The sequence below is a fragment of the Centropristis striata genome, chromosome 4 (assembly GCF_030273125.1).
Source record: "Centropristis striata isolate RG_2023a ecotype Rhode Island chromosome 4, C.striata_1.0, whole genome shotgun sequence".
Taxonomy (NCBI): domain Eukaryota; kingdom Metazoa; phylum Chordata; class Actinopteri; order Perciformes; family Serranidae; genus Centropristis; species Centropristis striata.
The window spans coordinates 22,315,702-22,328,981 of NC_081520.1; the positions used below are offsets into that span (position 1 = coordinate 22,315,702).

A 13,280-nucleotide genomic window follows, 5' to 3' on the forward strand; every position below is an offset into this window, starting at 1 on the left:
TCAAAGCACAGTTTTCATCAGACAAGCATCATTACACTTGTTGTAAATCACACACAATTCCTACAGAAAATGTAAGCAGCTGGCCATAGCATACAGAGTAAAGCATGTGTGCGAATGTGACTGTGTATGTCTTTGTTTGCCTGTGTTTGAGCAAGTGTGCATGAAATAAGGTGTTCTGCATTGAAGAGAGAGAGCAAGAGTCCTGCCATTTTGTTGCAAAGAAGTGCATCACTTAGGCATTGGCTTCGTTTAGGGAGCTGGTTGCACATGTGAGGAAAGAAGGAATGGAGAAAAATAGGTGGAATGGATCTAGGACTTGACAGGTAGGTGAGGTTAGTTACAGGAATGGGGTATTGGGTGGATTTAGCTCTTGTTCACGGTGGCGAGGACGGCCGCGAAGATGGATTCAAGCTTAGCCTTGATCTCCTGAGCTAAAGGTGTGATCTTCTCCCTCAGGGCAGAGATCTCATCGGCGTTGATGGTCTGGGCCTGCTCGTAGGACTGCTTCAGCATTTCCTTGTACTCATTGACGTAGGGTTTAGCCATCTCCTTCAGCTGCTCCATACGCTCGGAGAGCTTGTTGCGCACTGATTCCAGAATGGGCAGCATGGCGGTCTTGGTCTCCTCGATGTTGGTGGCCACCTTGGTGCGCAGCTGCTCCACAACGGGCTCCAGCTTGACCCTCAGGGCTTCCATGTCCTGTGTGTGCTTGGCGGTGTACTCGGCGATGATGGGGTCCATCTGGGCGCGGTACTCAGCGATGTGCTTGTCGATGACCTCCTTCAGGGCAGCACGCTTGGGCTCGAGGTCGGTCTTCAGGGCATCAATATCAGCTACGATGGAGGTACGGAAGTCGAGGGTGGCGTCAGCGATGGTGGTGAAGACACTGTCGGTCATGGGGGAGACAGAAGCCTGCAGAGTCTTCAGCTGGTTGTACATGTTGTCCAGGTGGCCAGTCAAGGTCAGCCTGGAAGGGAAAACAGATGGGAGAGAAAACCGTTTTAGCTTAAGTTAAATGAAAACATTATTGAGCAAATGGTGACTCAACAAAGAGAGAAAGGTGACCAAGGAGGATGACATGGCCTTACTTGAGTTCAGTGTACTCGGTGCCATCGAGGCCATCCAGGGCCTTTGTGGCGGCATCCTTAACCTGGGTCAAGTACATATCCATAGCAGCCCGAATGTGGGCGAGCTGGGTTGGTGGAGCTGGGGCATCAGCCTGGAGGGAAGCGGCTTGAGAGCCTGAGGAGGAAAGGAAAAGAAGGGAAAGAAAGGAAAGGAAAGGAGAGGTCAGTCAATATATAATATATATAATATTTCTACTAAAAAGTAGAAAATGTATTTAAAAAAATATTTTAGATGCAACATGAAGTTGTTAAAGCTGCATATGCACGTTAAGTATTTCCATTAAGCAGGAAACATTCATTACTCACCGACAGCCAGCAGAAGGGCCAGAGCGAGAGCAACGAATTTCATGATGGTGGTCTGGAGTTGAAAAAAAAAAGAAGAGACAATACTTCAAATAAACAGTATTACAATTAAAGGAATTTCAAAAAATATGTTTAAATTGCATAAACAAATGGCCCAAAGCCATTAATCCAATATACTGTATCTTGAGTCCCCCACCTAAAAACAATGTTAATGCCAGATGAGCAGGCTTAAAAGTAAGAACCGTTAAAGCTACGCACTCATCCCTGAAGTGGTCTCACTAAACATATGGCTGCCTATTAAAAGAAACTGTAATCTGGGTAGATTATGGATGGCTGCAAATTCAAGGGACAGCTCAATCAGATTAGCTCTGTGTAATCCTCATCCACCGTCATTGAATTATCAAAGTCTTCTCTCTGAGCTCACAGACAGTCTCAATCCAGAGGCACGTAAATTTAGAGATCTCTTTGAAATGAAGATAACTTCTATAATTTCACCACAAGCTAAACAGCATTATGTCAAAGTTACAATTAAAAGTTAACACCAAGACATCTCTACCTTACGGAGAAACTTATTTCTGGCCTGCAGCTGCATCTAAACTTGCAGATTTACATAAATCTTGATTAAAAAAGAAGAAGAAGTTTTCCAGCAGCTCTTCTTGCCTGACTTGCTACTCTCGAGCCCACAAGTCCCAGTAAGAGGTGCTGCAGCTGCTGCTTGTCTTACCTGGTGGAGTTTCTTGATGAGACTGAACTACTCCAGCAAGAGCAGAGTTTTTATAGCGCCCTGGTGAGGGATGAGTCCATGTGTGGGGAGGAGGGGTGGGGGTGGAGGTGTGAGGGCTGTGTGTCTCCGTGGAGGTGGACCTCACCCCCCTGCCAGCTTCCTCAGCAGGGGGACTGGGTTGAGAGTTCAATGGTCACCTGCAGGGAGGAGATCACTCAGCACACATGCAGTTACAGATTTGCTTTACATTATCAGGGTCATAAATGGGACTTTTACAGACATTTCTTCTTAGCAAGATCCTCTGAATTCATCCCATTCACCCTTTCTCATTTGTCCTGTAGCCAAGCTGCTGCTGTGTTAAAAACATGAAAGGCTGGCATGAACAACTAAGTGTGAAGATGGAGCCATGAATACAGTGAAATTAGGAAATAAGTGTCAATTTAACAAAAAGATAAGGGGGATGCAGGACAGAAACTACATTTGTCTGACAGTTGTCCTTTATTGATTGTTAAAAATGTCCTTCTTCTTAAGCTAGTAAGCTCTTTGCTTTAATATATTTACCCTTGGATTTACTGAAAAAGGGGCTGTTTTTCCTGAAATGATAATAGTTGATCCAAATCAGCTTTATGGGACATCAAGTATGTAAAAAACATTAAGATTCAAGATGTTTTATTGCCGGGCCAGTTGTAGTACAGATGTGTTAAATGCGTTTAAAATACTGGATCAGAAAAAAAAACTTATTTAAACTAAAATATATTGTTACTATATACATTCAAAAATGTCTTTAAACTATATCTACACAGAATCAGATTGTTTTATATTGCTTTCAATAAACAGAACAGAGAAACATGGTTCTCAGTGATGCTGCAAACGTGTGATTATTTTATAGAACATAATGTATTTCTGTGGATTAAACTACTTGGCAGTTTATATTGGAGTGATCACAACATTAGTGAAATGAAACATGCACATTAATGCAGCAGTGGATCTGATTTATTTAGTAAAGTTTTGCAACATAAACTTCAAACTACAGTCCAAGCAGACCCCCCTCCTGGTAGTTTCAACTTGAATACCATTGGTTGCAGAAGAGTGCGTGGGACAGAAAAAGCCCCATTATTGACAGTCCTCGAGTTGCCAGAAAGGCTGCCAAGAGAAACAAACAAGAGCAAACAGAAGACAGTGCGATCTAATCTCAGTCAGAAAAACGCAGTCACATTCAATCTGCAGCCATTAAAACTGTGAACTATGGATGCAATCACATCCACACAGACCCACACAGTAACAGTTTACAGTGCAGTAATCAATCAAGACAAGTGTATCATGATGGACTTATCTCAGTTATGGGATAACGACATTTGTGGCCAGTGTGTGTGTGTGTGTGTGTGTGTGTGTGTGTGTGTGTGTGTGTGTGAGTGAGTGATGATTAATAGGTCAAAGAGTGGTGAGTGCCATGCTGTTGTTTGTTGTCCTATCACCAGTGGACTTTGTCACTATGGCTTCGTGTTGGTTGAGGAACAGGAATGATCATAGTATAGAAGGTTATATCTAATTTTCCTTCTGACTCACAGCCATTATCCTCATATAATAATGTCAAAAGGTTCTATTCTTTTGAGATTTGCAGTAAAAAATAATGGATAATTTTCTGTGTAAGCATGTCTACGTGCTGATACGTGGTGATAGAAAATTGTCTACGTCAAGTCACAGGTATCTGCAGAGTGAAGGCTAGTTTCGTCGTGTAGGGTTATTGGGTGCAAAATTGTCGTCAGTTGCCAGTGGTGATCATCTGTGACCAACAGATTGGCTTGTGTGTCTTACACAAATATACAGTGCCATGGTTCTAGTAACCTACTCTTGTCAGTACTGTCAATACTTGCTCTGAGCGATTGCAACAGGTCATCATATCTTAAGCAACACTGAGACACGACATGAAAGTTTTAAATCATAACAATTAAATATCAAATTTTACACCATTTTACACATATGTTCAGAATGTTGCAACATTTTGAGTATGATAAAGATTCCAAAAAGCCAATTTACTTTGAGGAATAATAATAATAATAATGGCTACAATTTCAATAGGTTCCTCGCCGACCCTTGCGGTCGTCGATTGGACCCTAATTAATAATTAGAATTATGTAGGATTGCATCCATTATGTATTATATTAATACCCCCTGAACCCCTCTGATGCGTTCTTTCAAAGATCACCAAAAATACACAGCTTATTGTAGAAAGAAACTGTAAAAACAGACATTTATCGTTAAAATTTGAACGTTTCAACAGTCCTTGAATGGACCATAGGTGACGAATGTTTTTGTTAGAAAAAGTAACTAAAACAAAGCTTAAAATTGTGATAGTTCTGTCAAAATCACTTTATTCTACGTGTCTCATTTAAAGTGTCACACAAAAAAACAGTTTGCAATAACTAGATCCTGTTAAAAACATTAAATGCTGCTTTTCATCGACACGGTGAAGCTTTGATTGATTCTGCTGAGACGAACCATCATGTGACAAATATTCATTGAAAATCAGACAGAGCTGCAGGCTGTTTACACAGAGCTGAGAGGAGAGGGCAGAAGAGGAGAGGTTGTAAAAATGCAGTATATATATATGCAATATATATAGCATGTGGATATCCATTTTCCCCCCAATATTCATGGCACTTGTGGGTACTTGGAAAAGTGTTGTAAATATAAATTCAATTTAAGTCAAATAATAATTTATCAGACAAATTTAACATGCACTCTTTCTTATTTTTTTATTTCTGTCATTATAACTGTTATTCTGCACAAAAGACATATTTGAGTTGTTCCTTCTTCTAGTCATGATTGTGCCAATTCCATAGAGCTGCAGGAGATCTTTAACAATCTTCAACTGGTACAAATGTGCTTGCTTGTTTTAGTCAGTCCAAGTACTCTAGTCTTTCTAGTCTCTACTTTCTGAACCGAAGTTCATCTCATTTGTGCTGAATTTTTTTATTTTTTATTCCACAAACAACTAACAAATCTTAGCTTCATTTGTGATGGCTTCAGTGTGTGTCTGCAGCAACTCCTCTATGTAAAATCACATCTGACACTTCTTTGTCTTTCTCTCTTCTCTTCTCTTTGTTATTTATCATCTGACACTGTCGTGTCTATCTTCACTTCACAAACTCTTCCACTTTACATTTTATAGACAGGAGCCAAGCTGAGCTTAATGAGGCCGTGAAGACAGAGGGGTGAGGGAGATGTCACCTACGCAAGCCACTTAAATGCCTGCTAAATTCAGACTGACGGTAACAACGTAAGCCATTTGTCTGAGACCAATTAGGAAACTATAGCAAGTAATGAGTATGCCTGGATTTTCCGTCTGAAGAGTGTTTTATAAAGCCAGACAAACAAGCAATTTCAAGATGCTACCTTGGGCTCTGGGGTACACTGTAAAGAAAAAAAGGTATATTCCAGAGTTTCTCTTGTTTTTCTACATTAAGTGCAAATGCCATAAAAAGTAAATTACTTTTATTACAAATATTAACCATAACATGGATGCTGGAGTCTGTAAATTAATATAATGGGACATTATAGATTTTTAAATTGCTTAATGGTGTTGAATGTTAAATTAAAGTGACTTATATGCAAAAAAAAAAAAAAAATACACATCATATTGCTGGATGTAAAATGTAGGCAACTCTCTGTGTTTTTACAACAAAACTTTAAATTCAATATAAAAAGAAAAAAAATTCTAAAGAAAATTGCAGTAAAAGTTGCCAAACACTGTCATATTAAAGTATATACAAACATAATTATGCATATATTGTATATTATCTGTATTTTTAAAGAAATAATCTGTTATTGTTATTTGGCAACTTTTGCTCACAGAATTTTTACCTTTTTTTTTTTTTACAATGTATAGTGAGGGGCATTTTTCACTATTTTATCACATTCATCAGACTAAATAAAAGTAATCCTACACACTAAGAAGAGTAAAAGGATGAACAGAGCACATCACATGGCTCCAGCCTATGCTGTCATTGTACAGTAGTTTTTAGGGTTTTTGCCCTGGCCTCTGAGATAAGAGTGTTCTACATATCAGCTGCTCTGAGCTCAGAGCTGCTGACCAGGAGTGAAACAGGCCTTGTCAGAAAAAAAACCCGACTCTTATCGGGAACAGCAACCTTTGAGACTGCCTGCGTTGCACCACGTTGATTGAGCATCCACACAGAGCCGTCTATCTAGATTACTGCAGTCGTAATTGTTATCAATATACACTCAGAAACACCTAGCTGACAAGAGAGAAAAAAAATTGGAGAAATTTAGATGCAAATTTAAGAAATTCTCCAAATTTAAGAAATTCTCCACTGACTATTGGAAAGTTTGTAGTCTTAAACGTAATGGGATTTATTGACTCTTTTAGGAAAAGGAACTTCTTTGTTGATCATCAACAACTGGTTTTACAGTGACCATCAAACAGCCAGACAGATGTGGGGTAATTGCCTGGAGCTGATAAATATTTAATCAGCAAATCCAGCATTTGATCAGGCCCTGACTGAGGTTCAAAGGTCACGTCATTGTTCCAGCTGCCTCCGTGATGGAGCACTGTTCTTGAACCAGCAGGGGAGGTTATCTCAGCTGTGAGCAACAGTGCGGAGCTCTCTCTCATTTTCTCCTTTAACACACACACCACCTCAGATCGCTATACCCGAGTATCCTCAACTGTTGTGGTGTGGTTTTGCAATGTCACATCTGCCGAGGTCGCTCCTGCTTTAATACAGATATTTGGACCTGAGCCCTGGTCGCACGGCGTCACTGTAGGTTGCATCGCCCTGTGGGTTGTACAGCCTGAATCCACCCTGAACTCAGATAACCTAAATCATCAGAGGACATACAGTCGCCCAAGGAATATTGTTTAATCATAAAACTAACTCTGAAATACATGACGCTCACGTAATCAGAGGACACACTTGGGCAACTTCTCTGCCAACCAGTGAGTTGTTGTTCCGACCGGTGATAGGGAACATTATCTTTTCCTTTTACGAGCCATTTTCTGCTCTCAAGACTGTTCCAAAGATAATGCAGTGTAATTAAAGTGCACAGTTAAATGTTAAGGCCTGCCAACATGGGAAGAACATGTGCCTTGGTGAAGCTCTGTTTTTCTCAAGTTTTTTAACCCTCTGAACCCCAACAAGCTCTTTCAGGGCGTTTTTATGCTCTTTTTACATTTTACTCACTATGGCCTTGTATTTCACTGCAATATATAATAAGACCTGCCGTTCTATGGAATCAGCACAATCATGGCTAGATGTGGGAACAACTCAAAAATGTATTTTGTGCAGAATGACAAAGTTAAAATGACATCATAAATAAATAAATAAATAAATAAATAAAAGCTACATTTGTCTGATTAATATTTTTTGTTCAATTTTAATAAAGTGGAATTGGAGTACTGTAAATAACTGTATATATACAACATTTTCCAAGTGCCCACAAGTGTTGGAAAGTCAATAAATACATTTACTCAAGTACTGTACTTTAGTACAATTTTGAGGTACTTTACTTGAGTATTTCCATTTTATGTAACGTTATACGTCTTACCACAAATAAGAGTACTTAAAATGAGCCCAACTTGAGGAAATAAAATGCTGCTTACATAACTGCATCAATACAAATAATCTAATAATATATTTAGAATATATATAACAATCTGAATGGGTCCAGTCTGTATAATTAATACTTTTGATACTTTAAGTACTTTTTTGATGCTGACGCTTTTGTACTTTTACTTCAGTAAGTTTTGAATACAGGACTTTTACTTGTAGTGGAGACATTTCACAGTGTGGTATTAGTACTTTTACTTAAGTAACGGATCTGAATACTTTTTTTCCACCACTGAGAATAACACAGTTATGATGACATACAATGGAAATGGAATACTGTATACTTACAACACTTTTCCAAGTGCCCACAGGTGTCATGAATATTGCAAAAATCTCTCTTTTGTCTCAACATATTATACATATCAAACTATGTGGATTTTTCTAACCTCTCTTTCCAGTCTCTCCTGTCCTCTCCTCTCTGCTCTGTGTAAACAGCCTGCAGTTCTGAGTTTATTCACATTTTTTAGGTTAAAAATGAAAGGCTTCCATATTGTAGCACACTTACAGACTAGAACATACACAGCATGATTCATGTTTGTGATACTGAGAGAGAAATCACAAGCTCAACGGGCTGTGTAATACCATGTTTGATGCGTAGGAGTTATGTTGAACATCTGAGTTTCAAGGCCTGTTTGTGATGCTAAAGCTACCATTGCCCAAGATGTAGAGGTCGTTCACCCTCTTATCCGTAATAAACCGCCCACACTATTGACAAACAGGATGGTAAGCAAAGGGATTTTCACCTGAACCCATACATGTCAAGGAGGATCACAATTTGATACCTATAAACTATTATTAATAGGGTTGGGTTTTATTAGATTTGTGATAATATGCTGTGACTGAATGTAACTAAGTACTCAAGTACTGTACTTCAGTATAATTTTTAGTTACTTGTACTTTACTTAAGAGTTTCCATTTTGGAAGCAAAAAATAACTAAACAATTCATTAAATAAATAAAAATAATAAAAAGCAATGAAAATGGACAAATAAATAAAATATTATATATAAAAAAATAGAATAGATAATCTAAAAATTATGAATAATTATATTCATTAATTCGAAGAAAAAAAAAATTATGTTGTAACAGTGCACTTCCACAACACACTGAAAACTACAAAACAGTTATTCAATATATAATAATAAAAATACATTAGAATTAAATCATACACTTGAACATTTATTCCAAAGCCTAAGTAACTTTGCTAATTTAGATTATTAAAAAGTAACAAAGTATTTGAAATTAGCACCCCCCCCCCCCCCCCCCCCACCCGCTGCAACAATAAAGTAATGCACACATGAATCTATAAATATTATAAACCAGTATTACAGCTTAATATATGATGATATGGCACCAAAAAGAAGCATGTGTTATAAGTGAGAAACTGGGATGTGATAAGGGAGAGAATATAATGTTGAGTATTAGTTGGTAATTTGAAGTTTAACTGTATTATTGGCAAGATGTTAGGCCAGTTCTGTTCACTTCAGTCCATCAGCACAACTTCTATGTCAGAGGTGGACTAAAGACGACTTGTCCACTGAATCAGTCTGTCCCTTCTCTGCCCTCTTGTGGTTAAAACTCTGAGAAAAGAGACCGATACAGATTTCAGACTAAGACTTATTTATTTGAAGCTATAATTCCATTCTACGTACAGTTTTTATTTACATTACATTTATTTTTTTTTTGTAAGAAAACAGAAAGTTGCATTTATTACATATGATGTGTATTTGTGTTTGTGTTTTTTTTAATTTATTTTTTTTACATAGATTCCACTGTAATTTAACATTCAAGACCATTAAGCAAATGAGTAATACTGAAAAAAAAAACAAAAAAAAAACAATTAATTTTTTTTATGTAGAAAAACAAGAAAAAACATGTAAAATAGAACAGTAAATTTCTGGAATATAAGTCATTCTCTTTTTACAGTGTAGGTAGCAGCCAACAGTGTCCTGCATGAGAAAAGTCACATGAGTTTGACATCGCTCGTTGGCTCCAGGATGAGATAAAGGCATCATTTAGCAGCAGGATGTTAATGCAGCCCCCAGCTGTGAATGAGAGGATTTGGGACAGAAATTGCCATTTGTCACACCGCAGGGAGCCTTACATGCCAAGAAACATCACCTTTTCCCTTTTGTAAAGACTGTTTTAACCAAACTGTTTTAACACACATCTGAAGAAGAGTGACTTTTTGAATTACAAGTCACAATAAAGACATTTTAGTGGTAAAATGTCTTTCTCTGAGTTCCTCCATATGCCCTGATATTCCTCAGTGTCTATTTTAACCGTCCAATGTGTGTATTTTCTTTAAAAGATCATCAACGATACACCATTTATCTTAGGAAGGAACTCTTTATTGTCAACATGTGAACTTTCATTAGTCCTTGAATGGATCTTTGGTTACGAAAGTTTCCATTAGAAAAAGTGACTTAACTTTAATACTTAACTTAAAATTGTGATATTTATTTATATATACACAAGGATATGCACAGTATAGCCAAAGAGGTTACAATAATTATTTGGTATTCTTTGTTATAGCATAAAAGGTTATAAAAAAAATATAATATAGAAAGCATACAGAAGATATTTATATAAGGTATGCTGTACATGTGTGTCAAAAAGGATGGGTTTAGTAAGGGAATCTTAATCATGCATTCATATTGGTAAATTAATAAAAAATCAATTAAATGTGTCTGTCATAATGTCAGTTGTCTCAGTTTTTATTCCAGTACTAAATATACTTTTGTTAATAAATACAAAAATAAAAAAATACCAAAAAAAGGATTTCGCCACCGACTGGATTGTTTGTCATGTTGATGAATTAGAAGTAATTTCCCCCCCCGGGGATTGATAAAGTTTCTGAGTCTGATTTTAAATCTGCTTTACGAGGACACCTGAACGCCCCACGTGTCTCAGCCAATCAGAGCCACGTTTCTATCGTCAACAGGAAACGGGGGAAGAAGCGTCCTTGGTGATGTTGTCAGTACTGTAACTTTCGCATCTTTGCCTCCTTTGCGTACACAATGTCTGTGTTAAACAACTGACAACTCATCGGTTTCACCACAGAGGCTAATGACAGAACGATTAAAGTTTGGAAGGTAAATCCCTCATCACGAATAGGCTAATTGTCCAACTACTTAGCTGGCCGAGCTAACGTTAAGTAGCTAGATGGCGCCCAGCTAAGTTAGCTGAAGTGCTAGCCTAATTAGCTTTGCGTATTCCCCTCCGACCTAGCGGTCCCACGCATTGCTGTCCTTCAAATGTTAATATTTTTTGCTTATTACGATGTTAATATTGCTCAACTGATCATCACAAGCTTTACAACGAGCCCTTGCCTTTCTATATACCAACAGTCCAGATAGATTCAAGAAATTGATGTGCTAATCTTATTATCTGGGCATATTACTAGGGTAGGAATCTCACATTTCCTCTCAATTAGCATAGTAGGCATATGGCTTTTTATACAGCACAGTGAGGAGCTGGGGTTACAATGTTGTTATACACAGTGACGTTATATTTCTCTTTCTTGTGCCATTTATACTGTTTTGCATTTCTCTGCAGTAACCATGACTGCAGCTGCTCTCATAGGAGACCAGCTGATCCTTGAAGAGGACTATGATGAAACCTATATACCCTCTGAGCAAGGTACACACATTATATACACACATTATATACAGTCTATGGGTACACCAGCTAGATGCTGCATCAGGTACACACAATATACACACATTATATACAGTCTATGGGTACAATATCTAGATGCTGCATCAATCACAATGTTTTAGTCAATATTAAGATTGCAGTAATTTAACATGATTATTCACTGGCTCATGAGGGGGGGATCCAATAATAATGTAAAAGAAATATTATTAAGAATTAGCATAATTTTATATATATATTAAAATCATTAATATGAAAACAGTAAATAAAAATAATTTATGTATTAAATAAAATAAATATGATTAATAAATTAAGAATAAGTATGTTTAAATGAAATAAATATGATTTATAAATAAAATAATTAATATATATATATATACATTTAAATCAATAGTATGAAAACAATAAATACAAATAAATGATGTATAAATTAAATAAATATTATATATAAATAAAATAATTAATATATATATTTAAATCAATCGTATGAAAACAATAAATAAAAATAAATTATGTTTTAATAAAATAAACATGATTAATAAATAAAACTAGAAAATTTCCTCTGGGGAAATTCTGAAAGGTCCACGGGGGCTACTGCCAGTGTGTGTACACTATGATGACATTCTTCAGAGATTTCAAACAATTAATACTAGTCATGTTATGATACTATATAATATACAAGGAGCACACCTACAACAAGCATTCCTTTTCAAGTATTTATTTATACAGCAACCTGCCCTTTAACCTCAAAATGTGTGTGTGTGTGTGTGTGTGTGTGTGTGTGTGGGTAACTAAAATCATATAAAGTTACCTGTGTGTGTGTGTGTGTGTGTGAATCTTGAGGAGTGTGTGCGCTTACGTGTGTGTGTGTGTGTGTGTGTGCGCGTGTATCTGTAACTGTAATCACTTCAAAGGATCAAAGGCTTTGCGGTCGACCATTCAGAGCAGAAAAATCAACGGAAATTAACAGCTGTGGAATCTTCTGGCACAGTGACAGCAGCCAGAGGTGGACAGACTGGAATTTCTGGCCTCGAACAAAAAGCATTTTTGGCATAACCATAAGCGTCCTGAGTTCTTCCTGAACAGCTACATATCTTTTTTGTGAAGAAAAAAAATGAAGAAATCGCTTTGTAAGAGCGATCTGAAAAACTGTTAAAAATGCTTTTCTACAGAAATTTTCCTGCGTTTTTAATATGGGAGTCAATTGGGCTGTTGGTGCGTGTTGGTGGCGCATCTGTGCGTCCCACGCCCAAACTATAACTCTGACAGCTTTACCAGAGGATTGTGAGTGAGAAGCCAAATTTTCCTACGTTTCTATGTATAAATTATTTCTGTAGAGTGGAAATTGTGGCCTGCAGCGCAGTTTTCAAAATTATTTTTTGACCATTTTTTTTCTCCCTCTACACTCTGGCGATGATGTCACACACTGTGACACGAACATTCCATGCAATACACACCCATTATAATCTCAGAATTTCTCCCAAAAGGATCATGGTCATTGAACAAGAATTGATAAAAAAAACTATATGACCTAGCGAAAGGTGGATTAATACACCAATACACAAGACAGTGCACTTCAACAACATACTAAAAAACTACCAAACATATGTTCAATGTATAAAATAAATTACTAGACAAAGACAAATTACATCCAATATGTTTATGTTAAAATCACTTGAATCTACTGCTTGTAGTTTTAAAACCTTTTCTTCAGTGAATTTTGTTGACCTTGATATAATTAATATATAGAAATTATTAGGGCCACTGGTCCCTACAGCTATTGCTGTAGGGACCAGGTGCTCGGTGCAAATGCCCCTTGGCCCTAATAATAATAATATTA

At 37.1% G+C, this 13,280-nt stretch overlaps 2 protein-coding genes across 3 annotated transcripts in view; one reads left to right on the plus strand and one right to left on the minus strand.

Annotated features, from left to right (window-relative positions):
* LOC131970589 (apolipoprotein A-I-like) overlaps positions 1–2,249 on the minus strand; it is a 2,287-nt gene extending 38 nt beyond the window's left edge. Inside the window, 6 exon segments of the mRNA XM_059332020.1 lie at positions 1–967; positions 1,089–1,242; positions 1,434–1,485; positions 2,155–2,163; positions 2,165–2,212; positions 2,214–2,249. The exon segment at positions 1–967 is cut by the window's left edge and continues 38 nt beyond it. Of these exon segments, the coding sequence (XP_059188003.1) occupies positions 364–967; positions 1,089–1,242; positions 1,434–1,485; positions 2,155–2,163; positions 2,165–2,212; positions 2,214–2,234 (888 nt within the window). The 5' untranslated portion in view covers positions 2,235–2,249 and the 3' untranslated portion in view covers positions 1–363.
* Positions 2,250–9,586: 7,337 nt separating this feature from the next.
* The window catches only part of LOC131970495 (centrosomal protein of 164 kDa-like), a 30,135-nt gene continuing 26,441 nt past the window's right edge, over positions 9,587–13,280 (plus strand). Inside the window, exons 1-2 of one of the 2 annotated variants that reach the window (XM_059331905.1) lie at positions 9,587–10,878; positions 11,342–11,425. In XM_059331905.1, coding sequence (XP_059187888.1) covers positions 11,347–11,425 — 79 coding nt within the window. In that variant the 5' untranslated portion in view covers positions 9,587–10,878; positions 11,342–11,346. The remainder of the gene's footprint in view (positions 10,879–11,341; positions 11,426–13,280) is intronic. The other variant, XM_059331906.1, reaches the window with a different exon arrangement.